Here is a 13,919-nt window from a genome sequence, read left to right as displayed (position 1 = left end):
GTTTTCCGTAGTTGAAGACGTTTCGCTCCTCTCCAGGAAGCTTTCTCAATTCAAAAAGTCTGGTGTAATGATGAGTACCAAGCTTTATACTACTGCCCAAACAAAGGCCTTGTAATGGCTTAGATAACATGCAAATTCAACAGAAGCAGGTCCACCCTTAGTAATGGGCGGTTGTTAAAGCTATTAAGCCAGCAAATTGGACAGAAACTGGTCCACTCCTCTGTAACGAGGAGTCGTTAGGGTTGTTATTGGCCTGACTTAAAGGAACAATGTTTTGATCCCCCGAATGAGGGTGAGAACTGAGGTGATGATTGGCCGGAATTAATCCTATAGCTGTATTGTAAGTTTTGAGAGTTGGAACCTAAGGCCTCCTCCTCTTGTTTCTCTTGTTGTGTCTCTGCTCTGTCTTCTCTAAGCCCCAGTGGGTCGAGGCAGATGACCGTTCATACTGAGCCTGGTTCTGGTTCTGCTGGAGGTTTTTCCTTCCTGTTTAAGGGGAGATTTTCTTTCCACTGTCGCTTCATGCATGCTCAGTATGAGGGATTGCTGCAAAGCCACCAACAATGCAGACAACTGTCCACTGTACTTCTACGCTTCTTCACCAAATGCTTGTCGGGACTTGATGCCACCTGCTGGGTTTCCTTAGAGAGGAAACTTTTTGGCCAATCTGTATAATCTGATTAAATTTGACTTTGTAAAGTGCCTTGAGATGACATGTTTCATGAATTTCTTTAGCATTAGGTAAAATTACTTGGCTTGACTTGGATCCAACATTTAATGTCTCTCCTCCAGAGGCTTCTCACAAGTTGCTGTAATTTAACCCATTCCTCCTCACAAAGCTGGTGAGTTTGTCCAGTTAGTAGGCCGCCTTGCTCAGGTCTCTGAGCATGTTCTCCTTGTCAGAAGTTACTGACACCTTTTTCAGTTCTGCCCACAGGTTTTTGTTTAGACTGAGATCAGAAATTTCTTATGGCCCCTCCAAAACACGATACTTGACCTTCCACCGCCTACTTAGGTGATATGTTTAGACTCATTTTTGGCCAAAGCTTTAACTTCCTGAATGATGATTTGAGATTTTTTAATGTTCCTCCCTTCCGGCAACATCTATTCTGTGCAGTGCACCGATTCCTCCTGCAGCAACAAATCCACAAAACTGCGACAGCACCAACCGCATAGTTTCAGGCTAGCATCCATGCCGTTTATCAGATGTGCGAGCTTCATATAAAATTTTACCTTCATCAGACCACATGCCATGTTCAAACTTTAAAAGTCTTTGTTTCAGCAACATTTGGACACGACAGCTTCTTTCTCACTGAGTGGCATTGTCGGTAAGGACTCGTCTCCCAGTGGATAATGACACTCTTACCATTTTCAGTCAGCATCCTCATAAAGTCTTTTCCTTTTTGCTTTTTTGTTTTGTTTTATAGCTTTTGTTGATTCATATCTCTGGGACACAGAACATGTCTACTTCCTGTACGCCATGATATCTGGACATTCCCATGTTTTTTTTTTTTATCCAAGCATTTAACTGAACGGATCAACGTGGCACCTTCAGGCATGAACCAGATGTGAGGAGGTCCACAATTCTCTTCCAGGTATGCCTCATGTCTTTTAATTTTTCCATTGTAAGCATTGTAAAAAAAATTATATCTACAAGCTGGCCTCATACCTTAAATGTCATGAATTAATCTGCTAGAAGCTTAGAAAGCGACATCATCGTCATCTAGGCCTGCTGAATTGTTCAAAGGTATAATAATCCTTGTGTATGTAAACTTATATTATACAATATAATACAATATAATATGAGTTTGATAAAAGTAATTTTAAAAATGTAATTAAATTAAATAGCAAATTTAAATAATTGGGGTATTTTGTCTGACCTAAAGCAGGAAAGGCTTAGTCTGATTTTTTTAATTTTACACAGTGTATGTAAATATCTGGTTTTAACTGGTTACATGCAATGGCGCCACCATGGGTGGACACGGCCATTATGACATTATGCAAACCCAGCAAGGCAGCCGCTCATCTTGACCTTCTATCGCACTTTTATTTGTTATCTGCCAGTATCTACTTTCCCCATGTCATTGTTTTGTTTTTTAACAAATTAATAAATGTGCACCTTATTCCAAATATAATTACACAATGACAAGGAATTGTTGCTCAACTCAAAATGTTAACTGTAATGTTATTGGTCTATGCACATTAGATCATTGGTAACATTAGAAAAATCAACTATTACCATAACATAGAAAGTACTCCTGGGTCAATGTGAGCTTCTGTGCTTTCTCTGTCTCTGCTCTGTCTTCTCTAAGCCCCAGTGGGTCGAGGCAGATGAGCGTTTACACTGAGCCTGGTTCTGGTTCTGATGGAGGTTCTCCTCCCTGTTAAAGGGGAGTTTTCCTCTCCACTGTCGCTTCATGCATGCTCAGTATGAGGGATTGCTGCAGAACCATCAACAATGCAGACGACTGTCCACTGTGGCTCTACGCTCTTTCAGGAGGAGTGAATGCTGCTTGGAGAGACTTGATGCAACCTGCTGGGTTTCCTTAGAGAGGAAACATTTGACCAGTCTGTATAAACTGATTGAATTTGACTTTGGAAAGTGCTTTGAGATGACATGTTTCATGAATTGGCGCTGACCCTAACCCATGCACAAGGAGAACATGTAAACTCCATGCAGAAATACCCATGGCATGGGTAGGCACATAAGCACCAAACAAGAATAAATGAAGTCCTGTCATGCATCACCTGCTTTAAGATGAGGTCAAACATGAGGATGAAACAGCCGAGGTTCATGTCGTCGTCATCGCAGTCCAGGTCCAAGGCACAGTTTCCGGTTGCGTGCCCCAGGTTTTTGAAGGGGCTGCAGCGCAGGGGGCTGCGGAAGGGGCTCCTGAAGGGGCTGGGGAAGGGGCTCAGGGTGTTGTGCTGCCCGCGGCGGCCCGGATCTGACACAACGCTCACCTAAAGCAAGACAGACCGACAGCAAAAACAATTAAAAAAAAAAAAAACACAAATAACTGAAGCAGTCTTCACTTTTTGATATTTTTTTTTTTTTAGAATGTAGTCTTTTAGATTATTTTATTCTTTAATCCTGTTCTGCACACATGCAGATCTGTTCAGTGATAAAAAAGAAAGTGGCGACATAATCCCACATGGCAGCCAATTTCAATTAAACCCTCCAAGTCGGCTATTTTTAGACGGTGCTGGCTGCCATGGCCACGGACAGCACATCCCAGTGAGTGATGGAGATACAGCCCTGAAGAATAAAATAAACCTGGACATCTTACTGCGAACCTCCTGACGGCACATACAGGACTAAACACTTGAAGGTTTCGTGATTATGGTGCAAGCTAAGGGGAAACAGAGGCAGAACCCATTTATTTTAATTATTTTTTTGTTATCTTTGGGCATTTGTGGTCCTGCTCACCCGGCGGGCTCCACCGTTGCCAGACAGATCTGACGCCCGAGCCTTTCTCTGATTGGCCAGTTCCTTCAGCGAGTTGACCCCGTCGGAGAACATCCCGATCAGCAGCTGGAGCGGAACCACGATGTCCAGCTCCGACAGCACCTTGGTGCCGACAGAAGGCAGAAAGCAACAAAAGGGGTTAACGCTTGCAAGCGCCAAGTGGACAGAATAAACTACTTTGGGTTCTAGTTGCTTTTAACAACAACAACTACTACTACTAAAAAGGGATTGGAACAAACTAGATCAGGAGCTTAAATACTGTAAAACATTAATAAGGTTTAAAAAAATATTTAAGAATAATGTGATTAAACATTATGAATCATGTGAATGTAATTAATAGCAGTAAGATATTGGATGTGTTACCTTTTTTTTCAAATTGTTATTGAATTTTTTCTTTAAATCATATTTTGGTGTGTATTATAAAAGGTAACCATTTTTTTTTCTTTTCTAGTCCAATGTAAATTGGTTTTGGAGGGCTGGCGTTATAAGCTTATTGCTTCTGCCAATAGACCTTTTTTCAGACTATTTTTTTATTTATATTACAAAGACATATATTGTCATTTATTGTATACTTGTGTATCTGAATTCCATAATCATATTTTTTCTAAAATAATGTTTTAGTTCCCTTTATGCACACCTGAAAAGGGGATTACTGTTGACTTTTCACTGCTGCTGTCTGCAGAAATATAACCTGCAAAAAGTCAAGGACACAGTATGTCTCAAAAAAATATGAGATTTGTAATTTAAATAAAGTCCATTGCACAGCTGCTCTCTTTCTCGCTCTCTCTCTGATGTGATTTTGACCTCGTTTCTGAGACACAAGTTGCTCTCTTGATAAAAATCTGAGAGAGAAATCATGAAACTCTTCCACGCATCGCAGGCAGCAAGCCGTGAGCGCGTATGGGATGAAAGCCCAAATCCCTGCTGCCTCTCTCAGTCTCAGTCTGTGACCCAGATCCATATTCAGCAGGGCCCCCGACCGAACCCTCATGCCCGCTTCCAGCCTGTTCAATTCACACGCGCCGTGGACGGAGCTGCGGGTGGAGAGCGGGACACGGCTCCGTGCGTGTTTGTCCGCGGGTTTGCGCACACTTACGTGCAGCCACAGGAGAGCCTGCTCTTGCACCGACGCCGGGTAGCCGGAGAATCTGCAGCTGATGAAACCAAACATCTCCTCCATGGAGAAAGGCAGGGGGCACAGCTCGATGTCGAACATCTTGCTGCAGGCAGCGGAGCACATAGCAGAAAGATCAGGTTTAATGCATCAACGCAGAGGCACCAGCAGAAAGGCTCAGACAGGCGGATAAATTCACTTTATTCCTGTCCTCCTGTTTTGTTTCTCTCACCATCCTTCAAAATAATATTTCATAAGTTGCAGGGACCAATGGTCACCCGCAAAGGTTGTCTGTTAAAGGTTGCAATTCAGAATAAATTATGTGTAAGGCTTCCAAAATCGTGTCAGTTTCTATAGTCAGAATTATTAGTTTTTATCTTAGCCTCAAATTGATCAAAAAAGAATCTGAAGCATAAATGCTTTTTTCTTTTCTGCAGTGGCTTTGCAGCCAGAAGGTCAGGGCTCTTTGAACATGGGGTTTGCATGTTCTCAACAACGGGACTAGAGGTAGACCGTGATGGGCACCAGCCCAAGCATAAATAACAAAAAACAAGAACATAAAATCTCTAAAGCAAAGACAACTATGAGAAATACCGCTGAATCGGAAACTAAATATAGCATGTTTCCTTTACTTGCTATATGACCTCTATGCCCTTGTTCTGGATGCTTAAGGATAGACTTTAGCACATTTTCAAGACCAAGATATAAAATTGCCTCTTTTTTAATAACCAGTGGCCGTTTTAATGAAGGCAAAATGGCTCTCTACCCAGGGCAGCATAGTTTTGGGGGGCAGCACTTGTCCTGGAGGTGATGGGAATGGGTGGGGCATTTTTATAGGGTTTTGTGTAGTAAATAATTTTTTTTTTATCACATGGGCAAATTGATCTGCAACCAGTTTTGATGTGCTATCTAATAAAAAAGCCACTGTCTTTTTAGAAAACGTGGTTCATCAGGGAAGCATTTGTGTGTTGGTTTACGAATGTATGCGTGGCTTTATTTTCCATTTTGATTGCATCTTCCAGGTTTAGTTTATTGCTGAACGGGTAAAAGAAAAAAAAAATCGCAATAACATTTGTTCTGCCTTTTAATCGTAAATAACCGTCTATGGTGCTTTCCGTTTGGACCGTGTTGCAAAAGGTGCGCACGCACCTGTTTTGGAGACCAGTTTGTACCTGAGCACCTCCCTGAACTCTTTGAGCTGGTTGTCAGGCACCTCGGTGCGGATGGCCTCGAGCCACTCCGGCATAAAACACTCCCACAGTGGCTGACTGATGACGTTGTAAGGTATTAGACACAGTATGCGGTTGAGACCCTCCTTCAGCTGCGTCACGGTGCTGCATGACTTGTCCCAGTAGCCTCCCACCTGCGGGGGGGAGAGGGCGCTGGGTTGTAGCCGGTCACCAAAAAAAAAGCGAGGTGTTGACGAAAAGCCTGAATCTAAGCCTACCCTGGCGAACTCCACCGGTTTAGGCAGCAGACACATGACCATGACGTCGAAGCGCACTTCGCACACCGTCTTCAGCCACTTGGTCACAAACTGCGGCTTCAGCTTCTCCACCAGGCTTCCCACTTCGTCGTCCATCATGTAGGCGGTGGAGTGGAACCACTGGAAGACCATGCTGACCAGCCGCGCCAGGCTCTCCGTGGGCGTGTTCTCGTTGGGCGTGCATAGGCTGACCTGCAACCCACAAGCAAAACCAGTCAGAGTAGGTAAAAGGCACCTTTAACCCACTCTGCTCCCCTTCCCCCCCCTGCTGCTGCTGCTGCTGACACACACCAGAAACCAGATGCCGAACTGACTGAGGAGGCGCTGGTCGTGCTGGTCGTCCTCCTTGTTGTCAAACTCGATGTTGTCCAGAGAGTGGTGGGAAGCAGACAGGCCCATCTGACGACGCCTGTTCAGCTCAAACTCACGCTGCTCCGCGTAGATTTCTGCCTCTTTCAGGAGGCTGACGGGGAGGGGGTTCAAAGAGAGGAAGGACAGAGGAAGGGGATGAAGGGAGCACAGACATCTCTACAGAGACGACGTGCATAAACGTGTCGCTGAGACGATTTCCACCCCCCCCCCACCCCCCATGTTTGTACCTAATGACCGCTTCCACCGTGCACACCAGCTCCTCCGCTCCGCACTCCCGCGTGTTGACGGGTGGGGGCGAGGTCTGGTACAGATGGGTCTCCGCCGCAGCCCCCACCTCGCTGCTGTGGTGGTTGACATGGCAACGCTTGCAGTAGCGGACGGGCCTGTTGCCATGGCGCTCGCAGCATCCGGCGGAGAAGCAGGTGACCACGGCCCTCCTGACATGGGAGCTGCAGTTCTGCAGGATGCGAAGGCGGGGAGTGGGAGGAGGAGGAGGAGGACGAAGAGGAGGGTGAGGGTGAAGGCGGGTTATTTCTGATGTGAGCAATCACTGAAAATCAGCCCACAAGTCAGATGACAAAAATAAATAAATATTCACGTTCTCTGTTTTAAAAAAAAAAGCAGCTCAATGCTCTCTGATAGGAATTTAGAGTTAGAGGTGTGCACATCTGCGCTTTGTGCATCCACACATTGCTTAAGGTTTCTAAAAATAAAATGAAAAAAAAAGAGAGCTACTGTAATCTGATCAGCCTCTAATCTTGTGCCATTGAACAAATACACTCAAATTAACACATCTGTCACGTGATGGAGAGCAGCTTCATTCGCCGTGCGACCACAAAGACATCCAAAATGAGGCTCCCTCTCAGGCCTCATTATGGTGCATTTTCAGGTAGATTCTCAGATGAGAAGCAGAGTCCCCTTTAATGATGACAGAGTAGGTGTTAATCTAATTCCCCAGAGCGAGTGGAGGACGTGGATTATAAAACAAACCAGGGTGGAGCCACTGTTTCCATGGACAGCCCTGACAGGAATACCTGAGACCAGAGTCTCCCTGGAAACCAGCAGGGATCACTTAGCCTGTGGCGGCGCATTCAGCGAGAGCAAATAAACACGACGCCCCTGTAGCAGCAGCTGCGCTTCAAACCAGGTTGAGCTGCCTTCTTAGACGACACTCGCACAGAGAGAACCATCAAGAATCAACGTCGTGAACCGGAAAATAAAGGGATTTAAGAAAGTGTCTTTTCGAGGCTGGAGAAGACGTTACTTTGTGTTACGGAAATATAAAACATTTATATCGAGTCAGTTGATTCATGAAGTGAGTTCTTGACAAAGGTCCGTTTCGCTGAGAGGGACATTTTGTCTTCAGGTTCAGAGGTTTACATACAGGCAGCCAAACATAACTTGAAGCTGCCGTCCCCGTACTTCACAGTTGGAAGGATGTTTTCAGTCTCAGGCAAGCAGCTCCTGGTTCTTCATATGTAACGATGGCCAAACAGTTCAGTTTTATTTTCAGCCGAACCAGGACTTCTTTACAGACATTCAGGTCTTTCAGGTGCATTTGTAAACTGTTATTTGGCTCTTATGTCACTTCTGGAGCAATGGCTTCTTCCCTGCTGAGTGGCCTTTCAGTACATGTTGGTAAAAGATTAGCATCACTGTGGATATTGACGCTTTTTTTTTACCAGCTTTTATGCCCACAATTTGTGACAAAACAGATTTCTTTTGGATAAAGAAGCAGTCTACTTCCTGAATGGTGTGATGGTTGGACATTCCCGTGGTGTTTTTTTTTTTTGCATTTAGTGTTTTTATTTGCATTTAATGGTTTGAGCAGACAAATGAGGCACCTCCAGGCATCCACAAATGGTAATGATGAACCTGATTTGTAGTGGTCCTCAAATCTCTTCCCATTACCTTTGCTGATTTTTTTTAGATTTTTCAATTATTTATCACAAGGAAGCATTGTGCTTGAGGTGTTGCCCTAAAATACACCATTCAACTCAAATGTTAATTAATTAACCTATTAGAAACTCGCAAAACTGTTACGTCATCATCTGGCTTTCCAAATGTGTGTACATGTCTGACATTGAAGAAAGGGATTAAAATAGCCTTCTGTAATCATTATTCTGGCATTTACCATTTACAGTTAATTTTCTGTAATCCTAACAAACCCAAAACAGGAAAATATTAATGTGATTTACTGCCACACAGTGTCACACACTTTTATACAGCACATGTAAATGTAAGGTTTTAACTGCACAAACATGCATGATGCAGAAATATGTTTACACAGATCACAATGAATATGAAAAAAATGCGTAAATTAATGCTGCAAAGCTAACAGCTTACCTTCTTCTGACAAATGGCAGATATCTCTGCTGCAAAGAAAATGAAGAAAGGTTAAGAAGTAGAAAACACAATCAAATAATCCCAATTCATGGCTGGGTTTCACGATAAGCATGTTTGACACAAAAAAAAGCTAATAAATGCTAACATACATTTATAGAGCTTCTGTTTTTCAAGGATGAGAAATAAAACCACATTTTTCTCAAAGCATCGCTTTATGTTATTAAGGGTTAAAACGTAAAAAAAAAAAAGCTCATCTTAAAAAGTTTAGCCAGTCATTTGCACCTTTAGTGCAACATATTGTATATCAAAATGCTCATTAATGCCTCCTTTTAAAGTTTATCTTCATCATTTGATCTCCAAATTAAGGGTGTGGCTCGGTTTTTTATTACAAAAGAAAGCCATGTTTGTCCTCGGGGCTCAGAAGCTTCTAATGTCAGCCACTTTGCTGCCTGTATCTGATCCTGGTGATGTTGTGTAAATATTAACCATCTGCCTACAGTCCTGGACTCCGGTGCACCACTGTGCTCTGAGATTTATCCCTGGTTGTGGCCGCCTCACCTACCACTGTGAAGTGTATGCTAACGCTGCCGTTCCTTCCTTCAATTTAAGACGATACACACACTGGAAGACTCCGGTTTAAAAGGCTCTTATTGGTTTGGTTTCTGCTTAATTATGCACTTTTAGTCGGTGAACTGACAGTTGCTATGCCTTACGACCAAATGACATTTAGTATCTCTCTGTTCCTCGTGTTCAAACTGAAACAGGAAAGAAAGATTTCAGGTTAAGCTTGGAACGCCCTCCAATCTGAACTGAACTGATCCGAACGACAACAAAATCTTAAATTATTACTGCTTTCTTTACAGTTGTTACAGTAACAACATAAATTCTCACTGTAACAAAAGTTCCTGTTCTGTGTTTGTCAGAATGCTTTCACTTTATGCGTTTTTAGTGTTTGTTTTTGCTATTGCTGCCTGTCTGTCTTATCCACGATGAGGTTTGCTGCTGCCTTTATTGGCCAGGTCACCACTGTGAAAGAGGTTTCAATCTTTTATCTGGCTAATAACAAAAAAAAAATAAATAAATAACCAGCAGAAATGACTTATCATGTGTGAATCACGAATTAAGGAAACTGGTTGAGACGGTCTTGTGTGAGGCTTTATCATCACACACTTTATCCCTCTCTGCAGTCTTTTTCTTGCTGTAAGTGAAACCTCTGCTATATATGAATAATCCATCTAAAACTTGTATATGCTCACCTTGTGGCAGCAGAACATCAACGAGCCATTCGGGGTGATCTCTGAAAGGTCATAGAAATAAAATGTTGCATGATTCAGCGGCGAAATGCTGCACACAAGGTTCGCACCATTAAACATAACAAATTCAGCTTTAAAACAGAGCATAAGCATTCTGCAAAAAAACACTGCAAAGCCATGTAATTATAATTGTCCACGTTGTGGAGAAATGACAAACAAGTGCATGCACGTTTTTTTTGTGATGATGATCTCATTAGTGGCACAGGGGAATTACATAACCACGGCTTTGTGCTTTGTTGGAGACGGGAACAATCAGGCAGGCAACAGGAGATGCCAGTTTGCAATGATTCTGCATTCGGTTTGGAGAAAAAAGGTGAAACAGACGCGTTACCCAGCAATCCTCTGGCTGCACTCCTCGCATAAATAAAGAGGCGGTGGCTTGTCTCCCAGCGCTACGGAGAGAGTTGGGTCTATGCACATCTGTAAAAGCAACACAAATATGGTGACTACATGGATTTTTATTAGGATGAACAGCCTAATATGCAGAGAACTTATTCAGGCTGAGATTAGACATTTCTGTCAGCTTTTGAGATAATGTATATAAAATGTTTAAATATGAAGCTGCACAATATATCAAATCACATTGATCATCTCAATATTAATAAGTGCAATGTTACAACCACAAATGACTCCTTGGATGCCATATTTGATTAGATATTACATTTCAAGTGTCATGCAAATAATACTTTGGCTGATTTAATAAGACTTTCAAGCATGACGCTTTATTTTGAGTGGCATTGATGTTGAAGCTCATGAAGATAGGCTGGACAAAAGCGATGAAGGAAAAGTAAGAAAAGACACAGGAAAATGTGGATTAATCATAATCAATATCGTCTTGACTGTATTCATCAACAATATTGCTAGCCCGTGTCTTCCTGATGTCAAGCAGCATCATTTAAGTATTTAGAAAATGAAATCATTAAATTGCATTAATTTTTTAGATCTGCAACATTAATAAAGCTACAAAGATTGGATAATGCAAACAATATAAACAAAACACATCTCCCCTAACCAAATATTGAAATTCCTCCCTCTGATGCGCTGTCATTTCCCCACACACAGACCATTCATGCAGTCTTTTATGGAGGCCTTTCAAATTAAACACCACAGCACCTTTATCCGCTCCTTCAAAACCCAATAACAATGGCTGTGTGCATATGCTGTGCCTGTGCTAAATGCTCCTGGCCTCGATGTTCAGATGGTGCACTGTAATTTACTGTGCTCACTTGATGCCACCCTGTCCTCAAGGGCTGCACGGGGTCACCGCTTCCAATTAAAGCCCCCCTCCCCCCACGCCGCCTTCCTGCTCCTGGTAATTGAAATCCAGCCCCCATCCCTGCTGCCCCGTTCCAACTCTATTTGTCAGTTTTTGAGCACAGCTGAGCAAAGGCAGGCGGAGATGATAAAGCGTGGAAGCTGCGAGCGGCGAGGGTAGCGAACCGGCTGATGCTCATGTGTTCACTGAGGAACCAACAAAAGGTGAAAATAACCCTTTGAATACACAGAACCTGATCTATCATATTAAATGGTGGGGGCTACTATTGGATGGGTATCTTCAGCTTCACTTACCTTGACAGCAGGTTTATTGATGGCATTGTGGCACTCAATGTGTTGACAGTGGATGGGATTCCAGGCTGAACAAACGATTGGTTGGACAAACAGAAGAAAAGGGGAGATTTGAAGGGGGGAGACCTTTCTTGTTGAATGATGAATCAGGCGCGCTCACGTGCAAAAGAGCAAACATCGTCATCCAGGTGATCTAACCTGTGTACTGCAGCCCTCTGTATTCACTGATGGCTCCCGGCGGCTTCAGATTGGGCCAGTAGTGAAACAGCATTTGCACGGCTGGAGGTTTTACTTGGGATGGGCCGTAAGATATGACATAAAGCAGGTCCTGGAACATGAAATGTACACAAAAGGTTTGAATAGTCAATGATGTAGCGTATGTTTAGAATTCAGGTAAACGTAAGGAGATAGTGTTTTTATTCTGAAATAGTTGATCATAATGGAAAATGTGTCTTCAAAAAATAAATCTTTATTCTGCATTAATTATGTGAAGCCTCAGATCATCACCGTGCTTAAAAATCCTCAAGATTGCTCAGACATTTTGGTCTTCGTCTACGTACGAGAGCTGGAGGAGAATCAACGTTAATGGATCCTAGTTTTGGCCTTATTTTTGCCATGAGGAGCTCTAACTCTTACTTTCTCATCCTTAAACTTATGTCTGATGCTTCCTTTAGGTATTTAAACATCCTGATGTCTCCACAGATGCCTGATGTCCCCGGCAGAACCCAATCCTGATGCTGTTTTACCAGAGGATCAGGATCAAACATTTAAAGCTTAGCCTTTTCCTTTTCAGAAATCCTGCACATTTATTTTTTCGCACATTTATTTTTTCACTCTTCTGATGAGAGCTACTGTAAATAAAACATGTACCTCAGTAATGCCACATTTCTTACTGCTGAAACAAGCAACTTAGACCCCAAATTAACAAAAACAAACCTGGTTTTACTTTAATAAACTTTTTTATGGCAGACTTTTAGAATTTGGCACATTAATATTCTCAGTTTTTGACTCCTGCCATTTGATTAATTTCTTTCCCGGATTCATAACTACGCAGGAGCCATCCTACCATCAGCTCCAGGGAAAGTGTTTTTATATCAGGTCATAGTTGTTATTTCTTCAGTCAAAATGGACGCAGAAGTAATCTAAAAATGTTTTTACATGTTGTTTATTATTTTTTACTAATCAACTCTTGCTCCTTTACATGGTTTTGTTTTTGCTTTGACATATCGATGGCTGTATTAATCAGGCCAGGTTGTGTATTTTGTAATTTTCACAATTAGTTTTCTGCAGTCGATTGGCCCATTAAACCTGCACTCTGTGTGCTTTGCGCTCTTAATATCCATTTATAATGTTGTTTTTTCTTAAAATACACCACTCTTGTTGCACTTTAATTTTGATTTTTAACTTCAACTTTCAATCCGTGGAGTTGAAATCCCTTCAAAATTTCACATTTTATTAATTTTCATGAGTTGAAAACATTAAACAATTGTATTCTTATGAAATTAACTGTAACTGCTAAAACTGAGAATACACAAATAGTTGTTAGAGACGATGACGTCTAAAGTTAATATGGGCATTCATGGGGAAAACGGGGGAAAAAAATTTTGCTACATAGTATTATTATAGGAATATTTAAAAGAGACTTTTTGTGTTTAAAGGATACAGGTGAAGGGATCCCCAAGTGTCGATAGAGAACTACTTGTCCCGACATTCCTCCAAACGTTAAGAAGATCTGACTGGAGAGATATCGCTACAAAGGTGGATCTATATCCACCCATTCATTCTTTATTCTCTCTTAACCTTTTAGCATTACAGGGAGATGAGGTAACCTCCAGCATCCACCCCTGACCGATCACCAGGCTATCCCTGGACAATCAATCCTGCATGCACACACCTCAGGGCTTGTTAGAGAGAACAATCAACCTAACCATCATGTTTTGGACTGTGGGAGGAAGTAGGAGTACCCAGAGAGAATCCACGCATGCATGAGGGCAACATACAGACTTCAAGCAGAAAGACGGCAGGCCGGGATTCAAACCCAGGATCTTATTGTTTAAATGCAACATTGCTACTAACTGCACTGCCATGCAGCCCTGTGTCTAAATCAGTTTTTACTTGTGAAACAAAAAGAGGCAAACACTAACACCGTGGAAAGGTGGATCACTTTAACTTATTCATTTGGCAATGGAGAGCATCGATTGAAGTTAAAAATGTGTCAAATTGTAAATTATATGTAATCAAAATAACTTTGAT

General features: G+C 42.3%; 1 protein-coding gene across 13 annotated transcripts in view; it reads right to left on the bottom strand.

The window, feature by feature from the left end:
* LOC105919426 (protein unc-79 homolog) overlaps positions 1–13,919 on the bottom strand; it is a 57,659-nt gene that overhangs the window by 31,321 nt on the left and 12,419 nt on the right. For 12 of the 13 annotated variants that reach the window (XM_036151046.1, XM_036151051.1, XM_036151049.1 and 9 more), the window contains 12 exons: positions 11,865–11,994; positions 11,670–11,734; positions 10,432–10,520; positions 10,044–10,084; positions 8,788–8,816; positions 6,669–6,898; positions 6,361–6,532; positions 6,031–6,261; positions 5,756–5,946; positions 4,566–4,689; positions 3,431–3,571; positions 2,749–2,964 (listed from right to left, as the gene is read on the bottom strand). In XM_036151046.1, the coding sequence (XP_036006939.1) occupies positions 2,749–2,964; positions 3,431–3,571; positions 4,566–4,689; positions 5,756–5,946; positions 6,031–6,261; positions 6,361–6,532; positions 6,669–6,898; positions 8,788–8,816; positions 10,044–10,084; positions 10,432–10,520; positions 11,670–11,734; positions 11,865–11,994 (1,659 nt within the window). The remainder of the gene's footprint in view (positions 1–2,748; positions 2,965–3,430; positions 3,572–4,565; positions 4,690–5,755; positions 5,947–6,030; positions 6,262–6,360; positions 6,533–6,668; positions 6,899–8,787; positions 8,817–10,043; positions 10,085–10,431; positions 10,521–11,669; positions 11,735–11,864; positions 11,995–13,919) is intronic. The other variant, XM_036151047.1, reaches the window with a different exon arrangement.

Source organism: Fundulus heteroclitus, chromosome 19, assembly GCF_011125445.2.
Source record: "Fundulus heteroclitus isolate FHET01 chromosome 19, MU-UCD_Fhet_4.1, whole genome shotgun sequence".
In the NCBI taxonomy this organism is placed as follows: domain Eukaryota; kingdom Metazoa; phylum Chordata; class Actinopteri; order Cyprinodontiformes; family Fundulidae; genus Fundulus; species Fundulus heteroclitus.
Note: the sequence above shows the minus strand (reverse complement) of the source record. Positions and strands in the feature narration are given on the sequence as shown.